We start from the raw sequence: 10,670 nt of genomic DNA, 5'->3' as shown, positions 1-10,670 counted from the left end.
GGCCTCGTCGCCGGGCCCGGGGCGGTGTGTGCCGGCGTGGGGCTCTACTGGAAGGTCGCCACCTCCCCCCCTAAAGTCGCCATCCTCCTCCGGAGGTTGTCATCCTCCCGCCCCCTTACCGGGGGTCTCCGCTTTACCCCTCGTGAGGGACACGCCGCCGGCCTTTAGCTCCTCGAGAAGGCCTGGAACAAAAAATAGGCCCTCCCTAAGCAAGCTCTTGCCCGGGGAAAGCGGCGTTCTGAGGGGGGAAAAAAAAAATAAAAATAAAAATTGGTTTTAATTTTCAGGGGAAAGCGTTTCTGCGGTGACGTTGGGAGGTTGTTTCCCGCCGTTGCGCGTATCCACAGGTGATTTCTGCGTCTCGCCCATCTGAGCCATTTAGTCACGAACTACATGTTTAGTGTGTCCCTCTGGTTTGATTTTTGGTAATGATGCAGCGCCTGTACATTTAGCGTGTTTTGGATGGCCAAGGGAAGAGGGTCCCTTTAATTGTGTCAATATTTAGACAGGAAAACAGTGTCCAGTCACATTTGTGGATATTGTGGAGTATGGCTTATAAAAGTGAAATCCCTGACAGGTGCTTTGGTTATTCAAGTGAAAAGTGGGCAGGTAAAAAGAAAAAAAAAAATCAAAACGCATGCTAGAGATAGAGATTTTTTTTTTCTGAAAATAAACCCTACCCAACAGACAATAATTCTGCAGCACATAATAGAAGCATCTGTGTTTGGGACTATATGGCAAGATGCACGTCTGAAAGTCCTTTCTCTTTTATACATGTGAAAACTGCTTTGCCCCTCTCAAAATGTGCACCACGTTTGAAACAGGTGACTTGGACTGACGGGAGCTGAGCATCCTTCCTTCGTGGAGGATCGCTAGATCCTCCATCGCTGTGAAACTCCTCTTTGTACGCAAGTTCTCTGTGGCCATGCCTGTGTCGCAGCCGTGAGGAGTGGCTCCATGCAGCAAAGTGGTGGGTGGTGGTGCCTGGACACCTGTGCTGTACACATCTCGGGGGCTTCTTACCCCAGACTCGCTGTAGTCTGGGAGCCTACTGCCCATTTATGGCCATCCCACGTTAAGGTGTGCTGCACAAGCTTGTTCTGCAGTTTCATAGAAGAGGAATCCACATAATGTTCATCTCTGGTATCGCTCCCTGATGAAACAGAGCGCAGTAATTGGGAGATTTCCTTCCAAAGCAGGCTCATCAGAGCTAAAACACTGATGCAGATGTTTAGGTGTATCCCAGTACTTGCATGCTTTGTCATGCTGATTTAGGAGGAGGAGGGGGAAGTGTTTAAGGAGATATGGGGTAAGACCCTTGTGTTCAGAGGGAGCACGACAGAGTCAGTTTGTAATGGTCAGGTATCATGCCTGTGCTCCAGAAAAAGAGATGATACTATTGCTCTGAGCAGAGGGATCTGTTCTCTTCATTTAAATTCTAATCTTTAAGGGCAACTGTCATAAACCATATGGCTACCATCAACTTCTCTGCTACATCTATCTATTTGGCTTTCTGTGACATCAGTTAATAAATCTTTTTGTATGACCAGCTGAGTTGTATAATCCCTTCACATGCTCTGGGACTTCCACGTGTCTGTCGCTTTAGGATGTGTCAACTTCCTCCAGTGGGATTTCTGCCTATTTTGGGGGCAGCTGTGATCACAACTGTTTAGAAGATGGAGCACAGTGCAGTGACCAGACTGTAAATAGCACTTGCCCTTTTTAGTGGGGTATTTCTTTCATCCCCGAGAAAGAAGTAAATTGAGTGGCATTTTCAATTCTGCATAATAGTCCTTCTTAAGAATTCCCTTTGGAGTCAGTCTGTGGTTTTTGTTTCTTGCCTACAACTTTTAAGGCAGGCTTGTCCGAACAGCACGTGATACCCGGGGCATTTCACTGCACGGGGGAGTGTTCTGTGACTTGGTTTCACAAGCTGGAGAAAGGAGTCCATGCAGGCAGCTCTCTGCTTCACGTAGGCAGGTCCCTGTAGCTGAGGCACCAGCTCATTCATGCCTCTCTCCTCCTACACACCAAAACACACCCATTTGTGTAGTGTAAATCGCTGTCAGGGGGAAGTAACTCACTAACCTTTGCTTCTTGGATGCAAAAGAGTTAAGTCATTTGTTTAGCTTTGTTAAGACACAGGAGTCTAACCTGTGAGGTGCCTAGCAAGGCTGCTTTCTCAGCTGTATTTCAGGTTCTTGGGTTCATCTGTAACATGGCTAATTTCCATCCCTGCAACTCTTTAAATGAAATGTGAGATGATAATGGACAAAGCTTGTAGTTGGTGCTTATATGGACACACCTTTTATTGACAAAGGAAGCTTTGCAGTTGTTTAAAGCTTCATGGATTGATTCTGAAGGCTTGCTGAAGGGGTCCTCTGTCTTCACCTCTGGTATGGTCTAATTTCTATAACTTTTTCGGTGAAAAAGTGCGATGTTAATCAGTCAACAACATGAATATAACGAGTATCTTAAAAATCATTCAAGCTGGTGTCTTGTACCCCAAACAGATATCTCTGCAGCCAGGGTTAAAATGTGGTGTTTTCTTCTGTGTTGGCATTCCTGGAACTCAGAACTACAGTGGCAGGAGAGCTTTTTGAAAAGATCCTAGTGACAACCCCTCACCTGGTTCGTTAAAGATTAGTGCAAGGAATGTCCTATTTTAGAGCAAGGGTACACTTGAAGGAGCACTTTCAGACTTGTGTTTGGAGTGTAATGTGTTGAAAAGGAGCAGTTTGACACACAGATCATGTTCTAAGTACTCACTTAATAAAAAAATTGCATATGCAAATGTCATTAGGTGGGAAAAGGAAATTTGTCATTAGTGTTGTGGGATGTTTTGCAACCTTGTATTAAAGATAAAATGAGGGAACATCTGGGCTGCTAAGCAGGGAGTGATAGAAGATGCTTGGTGGTCTTTGGGCAGATACAAATCTCTTAAACTGTGCTTTGGTCATAGAGCTGAACCAGTCTAAGCCCTGGCTGCCACCCAAATGGGGACACCTCTTCCCTTTCACATATTCTCCCTCCCACATCTCACCAGGCTTCACTTGTTTGTCTTCTCTTTTGTACTGGCACTTGTGCTCATCTGATCTGTCAGCAAACCTATTCAGGGACACAGAAAAATCTTTTTATTTTGTAGGGTTAGTTTTCAGCTGGTTTAACTCCCTGAACCTACATTCTACACAGCTCCAGTAATGGAATAAGGGGGGCAAACCTGTCCCAGTTACCACTGTAAGCTCAGCTTAGCTGGATTGCTGAACAGCACTTAGGTCTCATGACCAATTTGATAGACCCAGAAACAAAAGCTGTGCACTTCTCCAACATTGTACCCGAGCAATATAGCCTTGCTGAAACGTAAGAAAGCTTAATGGTGCAGGCCTGGTAACATGAACTCAGCTGTATCGATTCTGGGGCCTAAATTAGCATCTCTGTGCAGTGTTGAATTGTGCTGTATAAACACAGAAGTTTGAGTCTGTGCCAGTGCAGTGATTTCCATGCCATGCTGCATTTTACTTGGTAGATGTGCACTTAGTATATGCAAAGCCCCTCTATCAAAGGGGATGTTGAAAGCCCTGCTCAGAGGAAGAGCCCAAGTGTTCCCAAAAAAGGACACACCCTTCCTTGTTAAGTGTATACTAAAACATTTCTTGAATGGAGATGGTTTGGAAGTAAATTGAACTTTATTCTGCAGACTCTGTTCCTGGTGTAAGGTGTGAGAGGGAGGTGGGCTGAGGCGTTGGCCTTGTGCTGCAGGAATGAGTCCTGTCTAGGTCGGTTTGTAAAAGCAGGTGGTGTAGGAGGGGGAGTGAAAACGCTTCGTTTCGCTCTTGGAGTGACAGCACTGTTACTGCAGGTAAAGGGTTTTCTGGAAAAGACCAGAGTGAAGTGGAAAAATATTTTATTTATTTTTCAGAGTGTCTAGCATGATGGTTTTGATCATCTTTTGACCAAACTGTTTTCAGTCAGACCTCTATTATCTAGTCTTTGGGAAACCTGTGAGATTGTTACAGTATAGAATAGGCTGCTAAGCACCTAGGCGGTGTTTATAGAGCTCAATCCAATTATCTGAGTCTTTGGTTGTTTCATCATTTCATGTGCAAGTTGTGGAGTCGTCTCCTGAGTGAGCTCCACCTGCTGTACCAACGCAAACCACTGACAAGCGTGCTTTTTAGTTGAAAAGAGTACTTAGGATGCGAAAGTCATTGGAAACAAGGTAGGCTTCAGCACTGGAGGTTTGGGCTTGTTTTGTTTTCCTTTTTACCTTTGGGATTCTTTCATTGCCGGTAGAGGTAAAAGCAGTTGAAGCATTTAGAACTGTTGGGATATTAGGGACAATTTTCAGCTGGCATGTTCAGTCCCTTTTCCAAGCACAGCTAATGGAGCTGTGAAGGTCCTGGTGGAAGGCCTCAGAATATTTGGGCATCGCACACCTTGGTCATGTCTCTGACAGTTCTCTTTGGTTTCTTAACTATTCTTTGTGCAGTGGACATGAAAGCACAAGGTACGCTCTAGCAGTTGCTACTTTGTAAGAACTGATTGGCAAAAGCTTCAAACTCTCCTCCTTTTCACTCCATAGGAGGAAAACTGAATACACCAAGTAGTATGTCTGTTTGCACCCAAGAGAACAAATGGGTCAGAGCATCAGAGGATTGGATCCTCTGTTAGCCAGCAATTTGAGATGTGTATGTCTTTCCTTGCTTGTTGAACTGCTGCACATAAATCCACAGCCATTCCACTGGTGCGGTCTCACTGTACCATCTTAGGTAGCAGGCTGGGCTCTGCCTGCGTATCTTATTAAGTGACATGGGTTTGCAGATCTTACTGAATTTTGCGCAGGATGTTTGGGATTTTTTTTAATAACTGTAAAAACAGCTTTATGCCACTTGCCTCCTTTTCAAGACTACCTTGCAAAAATGTTTATGAAGTTTGTCATCCAGTATTGACCACCTGTACTGGGAGGTCAGCAAAAATGCAACCTGCAAGTTGTTTTCCTATGAAAATGTGACTCTTTTCAAGGTGTGTCAAAGAAGCAGTATACAGCCTCTGTAGTGACATGTGAGTCTAAAATAAAAGAATGTTTCCAAACATCTGTTTCTCTGTGTTTCTGTGCTAGTTGTCCATATTTCCTGAAATGAACTACAATTTTATCTAGAATCCTATGTACCTTTTTTAAGAGAGCCTGCTTTTAGTAATGACACTAAATTAAAGTTCTTCTTTTTGACTCTGTTACTTAACTTTCCTTCTTTGTCGCTAGTTTGTATTTCAGGGGGTCCCCATGTGTTTTCAGCACTGCAGCTCAACAAAGAAGTACAGGAGATGAGTGTGGCCCAGAAGATCCCCGTGATGAGCCCAAGCATCCTCTTTCTGATTGTGCCTTAGAGCACAAAGCCATCAAGTTGGAAGAACAAGTCCGGGATTTAACTGTGAGTATGCTGCTGGTGGCATCATGATGTCTTTCGTTCAGTCCCCTTGACTTGGTCTGTCTTTCAGCCCCAGCATTTTCTGTAAGCTGTATAACACACACACGATGCCGCTGTGCTATGGCAGCCTTTAAAGCAGCTATGCTCTAAGTGTGAGAGGGTGCACTGTGAAAGTACAGTCTTCCTTCCCCAGAAACACCATCTGTCAGTAGTACCTAGGAGCAAGACACTGATAGTATGATCCTGGCGAGCAAAACTGCGTGTTGGAGATGGTCTGGTCAGTTCTTCGCAGCATTGTACAGAGGGAATGGCAGTAGCGTCGTCCTGATTAACATTGCATATTGTGTCTTGTGGGATCCAGATTGTCTGAGAGGGAAAGTCCTCTTTAGTGACAGTGGCGTGGTAGAAGGGCTAGGGATCATGTTATAGGGGCTTTGAAGAAGAGGTGTGACTAAGGAGAGGATTAAACACCACAGCACCAGGCAGGCAATTCTGGAGATAATGGCCCTGAGAGTACTACTGCACCAAGTGATAAATCAGAGGGTTGCAGATCTGTTGCTGAGACCACCAGTTTGCCTGCTGGAGAAAGGAGTGTCGTGGTAGCCTCAGTGAGTCATGCAAAAAGCAGCAGCCTGACAATTCGGCGTTTAATTGAGCTGTGCCCTGAATGCTTCTGGCCTTCGCTTGGTCTTTTGAGGGAGTTGCAGTTGTGCTGATTAATCAGTGGGGAGGGATTTGGGTTTGCATGTAATGAAAATGCAGGAGCCCATAACGACTTTCTGATGTGAAACGAGCACTTTTTAAATCATTTCTAAGGGATTGCCAACTTGTCAGGAAATGGGTTTTACCTCTTTGTTTGATGTCTCCCCTTGCTATTGTGGTTACAGGAGCGATACCGGAAAGCTTTGGCAGATTCTGAGAATGTCAGGAGGAGAACGCAGAAGTTTGTGGAAGATGCTAAGCTCTTTGGTAAGCAAAGTGAGGCAAAGCTGTGTTTACTGCGGTGGCCTGCCTGCCTGAACATAAAATGCTGATCAACAGCTTTTCTCTCCCCCCGTCCTGCCCTCGTTCATTGTTTGGCCTGGACTGTTGGTGTCTGGGCTTACTCGCTATTTTTTCTGTATGTCCAGCTGTGTCTGATCAGGTTTGTCTCAGTGACAGTTTTGTCATTTTTAAATTATTTTTTTTTTAAATAAAACAGGCCCAGTGCAATTGAATGTAGTTCTACTGACTTGGTTGAAATTACAGGTTCTTCTGTATCCTGAGAATCGGCTCTGGCAGAGTGTATTTCATATTCTTAGCTGTGTCATCGGGTTGTGATCTCCTTTGGTATACTAACAGCCTCTTCTCTTCTGCTCTAGCTTTCAGGAGGTAGGTGCTGCCTGGGACAAAGGCTGTCAGTTCCTATATCAGATGTTCTTTAAAACTTCTATAATAAATATTTTAGCATCAATGAAGTCAGCTGGATTTGTAGCTTTGGCAACAGAGGCAGGTGAAGGGAGAAGAAACTGCTATTTAATTGTTGCACTCTGCCAGCACTGTCTCTGAGAATAAGGAACTGTTATTCTCCTTAAAGCATGAATCTCAGGAGGTTTTTTGTTAGCTAATTCCAGGAGCTTTGAAATTAGAGCTGCTGTATTTTTTTACCAGTCTACCCATTGTGCTATAAAATGGCTGTTGAGTTTTGGGATAATCAGCACCGTTGATTTTGAGGTTGGTTTTTTTTTTTTCTCTCTAGCTCTTTGAATTTTAGATGCATTATGCTTCAGATTTGAAGAAAAATTAGGTTCTTTATTAGAAGTTGCTCATAGAGTGAGGCACGGGGGTCTGTAGAGCATTAAAACAGGCTCTGGTGCAAGAGGAAATGGCTGGTAATCAGTCTGCTTCTGTCTGCTCCTTTGTTGTTTCTCCTTCATGCTGCTTTGTTCTGTGCTTGTTTAAACATGTATGTACAGGTATAGACATCACCAAAGTATTGTTTCTCTTTCTCTTTTTTCCTAATGTGTCTTTCCACTAAGTTACTTATTGCATCTATATATCTGAGGGAGCCTGATTTTCCTGAAATTTCTGCACAGTGTAGTACACCACTTCTAGGAAATGTATACAATCTAAACCCATTTTTCTAATGAAAAAGACTGCATGACTTTTTCACAAATGACCCAAGGACCACTTTGTCTAGTCCCTTCGCACTAGTTTTAAGTTATGAATAAATTTGTGGATATACTTTTCAATGGTCATGTATTATTTTTGCTTCCCCCCATTGTTTTTGTTCTCCATGTGCACGGGCATTTGTGTGAGTTGCTTGGCAAAAGCATTTATGTCTGTGGGACTGTATGAGAGGGTGTGGAACAGTGTCCTAAATGGCACCTCTCGGTTGCAAGAACTTTCTGAAATTAAATGCTAATGCTCTGCTTTGTCAGGTATACTATATTGTGTATATATATACACACTATATATATATAAAAATATATATATTTTATCTATGCAATATATGTAATGTATACTATATTGTGTGTATATATATATAACTATATTATATATGTTGATGTGTATAGATGTACCGTTCCTGCATGTACCTTGATTTGGGGAGTCTTTGGGTTACTACCCATGTAATGATAAAGCTTTGGCTGCAGGATGTGGAAGACACTGTCTGCTCTCACTAAAGTAACGGTTCAAATCAATTAGCAGCTTTAAAGGTGTTTTCAAACTGCTGTGACTTTGTGCCTGTCATTGGTACCGTAGCTCTGTATGTTCTATAAACTGCCCTTCATTCACTTCTTGCTGCTTTGTCCCTGTAGGGATCCAGAGTTTCTGCAGGGACCTTGTGGAGGTAGCAGATATCTTGGAGAAGACTGCCGAGAGTGCCGCAGAAGTGGAGCCTAGTAATCCAAGTCCAACCCTGAAGAAAATCTATGAAGGCCTCTCTCTCATAGAGGCCAAATTGCAAAGTGTATTTGCCAAACATGGCCTTCAGAAGATGAACCCTGTTGGTGGCAAATATGACCCATATGACCATGAAATAGTCTGCCATGTACCAGCCGAGGGAATGCAGCCGGGCACGATAGCACTGGTGACTCAGGATGGCTATAAACTCCACGGTCGCACTATCAGACACGCGCTCGTCGGTGTGGCAGTAGAGTCACAGGAATGACGTGGGCTTACCCATCGGCATCTGGGACCTTACTGAGCTGAGGACCCCTCAGCACTCAGTCACAACTGCAGCTGCATGTCTTTACTTATTTATTAAGCTAGGTTTGTATTGTATGTTGGCTTCTTTATAATGTGTGCAGTCATTTTGCCATTAATTCTAAGGTACTTGTATATTTAATCTTCCTTTCTGTGTGTATGTGGAGTAGTACTAGGAGTCCTGCTATTTGTCAGAAACATGGCACTGTAGCCCCTTTCTCCGTTGCTCATTTCTCCATTAAGACTTGTATGGGGAAGAGGGGAGATACAGGAGAGAAAGGGAAATTCTCTGATTGCTAAGGAATCTTGTCTCCCGGTTCCATCTCTGAGACAGACTCCTGCAGTGGCCTTCAGGAAAGTAACTTCTCTGCCTCAGTTTCCATATCTGTATTAAGGGAATATAATAATACTTACTGACCTACCTCACAGGGATGTGGTGAGGCTTTTTCTTTGCAAAGCACTCGGAAGAAGAAAAGCCCAAAAGGCTGAGTATTGGTGTCTTCCGTTGTCCCCAAACCCCTCAGGTGGGGATGAAGATGATCACTTGAAATGACATTTAGGGGCAGCTTTTTCTCTTGTCACTTCAGGAAAACAATCCCAAAGTAATGAAATCTCTGTCATACTACAGTTGAATAGGGATCAGATTTTAAAGAGAATTCATTTGTTAGGTCAGACTTTAATGTGTTAATATTTGTTCTCCAGGTAAAACTTCAGCTTGGCTCCTTGTTCCTAAAGGTAAAACATGGAATAGCAGTTCCTGGTGGAGCCAGAAAACTGTTCTCAAATCTCTCTTTCTCCAGCCAAAAAAGTATATTTTAGAGGAGAGAAATATCTCTTCCCTGATGGGTATTTGTGCAGCTTTCAAGCATGATAAACTACATGCTCTTTGTTGCAGCTGCTGGCAAAATGGAGATGTGCCCTTAAGCAGGAAATCTGGACTGTTTTATTTTCTCAGCTCTCCAATAATGGTACTCGGATAGCACGAACTTCCAGTTCACATTTCAGATTCTGCTTTTGTGTGGTCATAGTAAATAATAAACCTTCTGGGTTTTGACACAAGGAGAAAAATCTTTTCTACTGAAAGTCTCAAGTGCCCTTGAACCAATTTTAGCAGCGGTGACAAGAAAGCAAGAGAAGCAGAAGGCTGAGGAAGTGAAAGCTGACCTCAAGTTGTCCTCTTAGTTGGAGGCATGTTGTTGTCTCAGCATGGCATATGTATTTCCCAGTGGTCCTTTTGCCTGGGAGTCCATTTATCTCAGCTGAAAGGATGCAGTCACGAGCAAGATCAGAATTTAACCCTTTACAGAGCAGCAAAGCAGTATAATGACAGAAGACTTATATAAACCAGCCTATGTATGGCACTACACAAAACCAAGGCAGGAGTGGTTCTTTTCAGATTGTTTCTTGCTGTTTTGTTAATTCCTGCCTTTCTGCTTTCTGGAACTGGATCTGTGGACTGACAATTATTTGCAATCCACTTCCAAAAGCTCTTTACTTACAGTGGATGCCATCCCTGGTTTGGAAGAAAGCTTATTCTTCTCCCATTCCTTTGCAGGCTTCAGTTGCATAATCCTTTTGTGGTGGACTTCAAGATTACTGCAGCCTTCAATTAGCAGCTATCGACAGTCTTTCATCTGGGGAGACTATGTGCAGCTAGTTGGTTGTCATTCCAGAAATTTAAGGAAGACGCACGTTTCTAATATGCTCCATGCAAGCTGCTTTAGTGACGGCTGTATGGGGGTGACTTGGTAGTGGATTCTTTTTGAAGTACGTTTTTCTGCGTAGTTAGGTTTTCAGGCAGGTGTTTGAGATTTCAGCCCTGAAACAGTGCTTCATGGCAGCATTAGATCGCTTTGGACATACCTCTTGTTCAGTGCTCTTGTTTTGTCACGCTGGACGATTCGGAGATATACAGGACTTCTATTCATTGTTTTGCTGGTCTGCACGCTGACTGGGTCACCAGGTTATGCTGTTACTCAAGACAAAGAACAGGTAAATTATGAAGTGTGGCGATGCAAGTCTTGCTGTTCTGCCTCAAGACTGTCTGCAGCCTGTTCT

At 43.5% G+C, this 10,670-nt stretch overlaps 1 protein-coding gene across 1 annotated transcript; it reads left to right on the top strand.

Annotated features, from left to right (window-relative positions):
- Window positions 1–4,494: 4,494 nt before the first annotated feature.
- Window positions 4,495–8,577, top strand: GRPEL2 (GrpE-like 2, mitochondrial (E. coli)). The gene is made up of 4 exons (XM_009882082.1): window positions 4,495–4,507; window positions 5,386–5,429; window positions 6,314–6,395; window positions 8,225–8,577. Exons 1-4 carry the CDS (start codon window positions 4,495–4,497, stop codon window positions 8,575–8,577), a joined length of 492 nt encoding a protein of 163 aa, XP_009880384.1.
- The last annotated feature ends 2,093 nt before the right edge of the window (window positions 8,578–10,670 follow it).

Source organism: Charadrius vociferus, unplaced genomic scaffold, assembly GCF_000708025.1.
Source record: "Charadrius vociferus isolate BGI_N301 unplaced genomic scaffold, ASM70802v2 scaffold3, whole genome shotgun sequence".
Taxonomy (NCBI): domain Eukaryota; kingdom Metazoa; phylum Chordata; class Aves; order Charadriiformes; family Charadriidae; genus Charadrius; species Charadrius vociferus.
Note: the sequence above shows the minus strand (reverse complement) of the source record. Positions and strands in the feature narration are given on the sequence as shown.

Bases quoted from the DNA above. Each gene is read 5' to 3' on its own strand.
- GRPEL2 (XM_009882082.1), top strand. The intron at 5,430-6,313 runs GTGAGTATGCTG...TTGTGGTTACAG, and splicing joins AACAAGTCCGGGATTTAACT to GAGCGATACCGGAAAGCTTT. The intron at 6,396-8,224 runs GTAAGCAAAGTG...TTGTCCCTGTAG, and splicing joins GGAAGATGCTAAGCTCTTTG to GGATCCAGAGTTTCTGCAGG.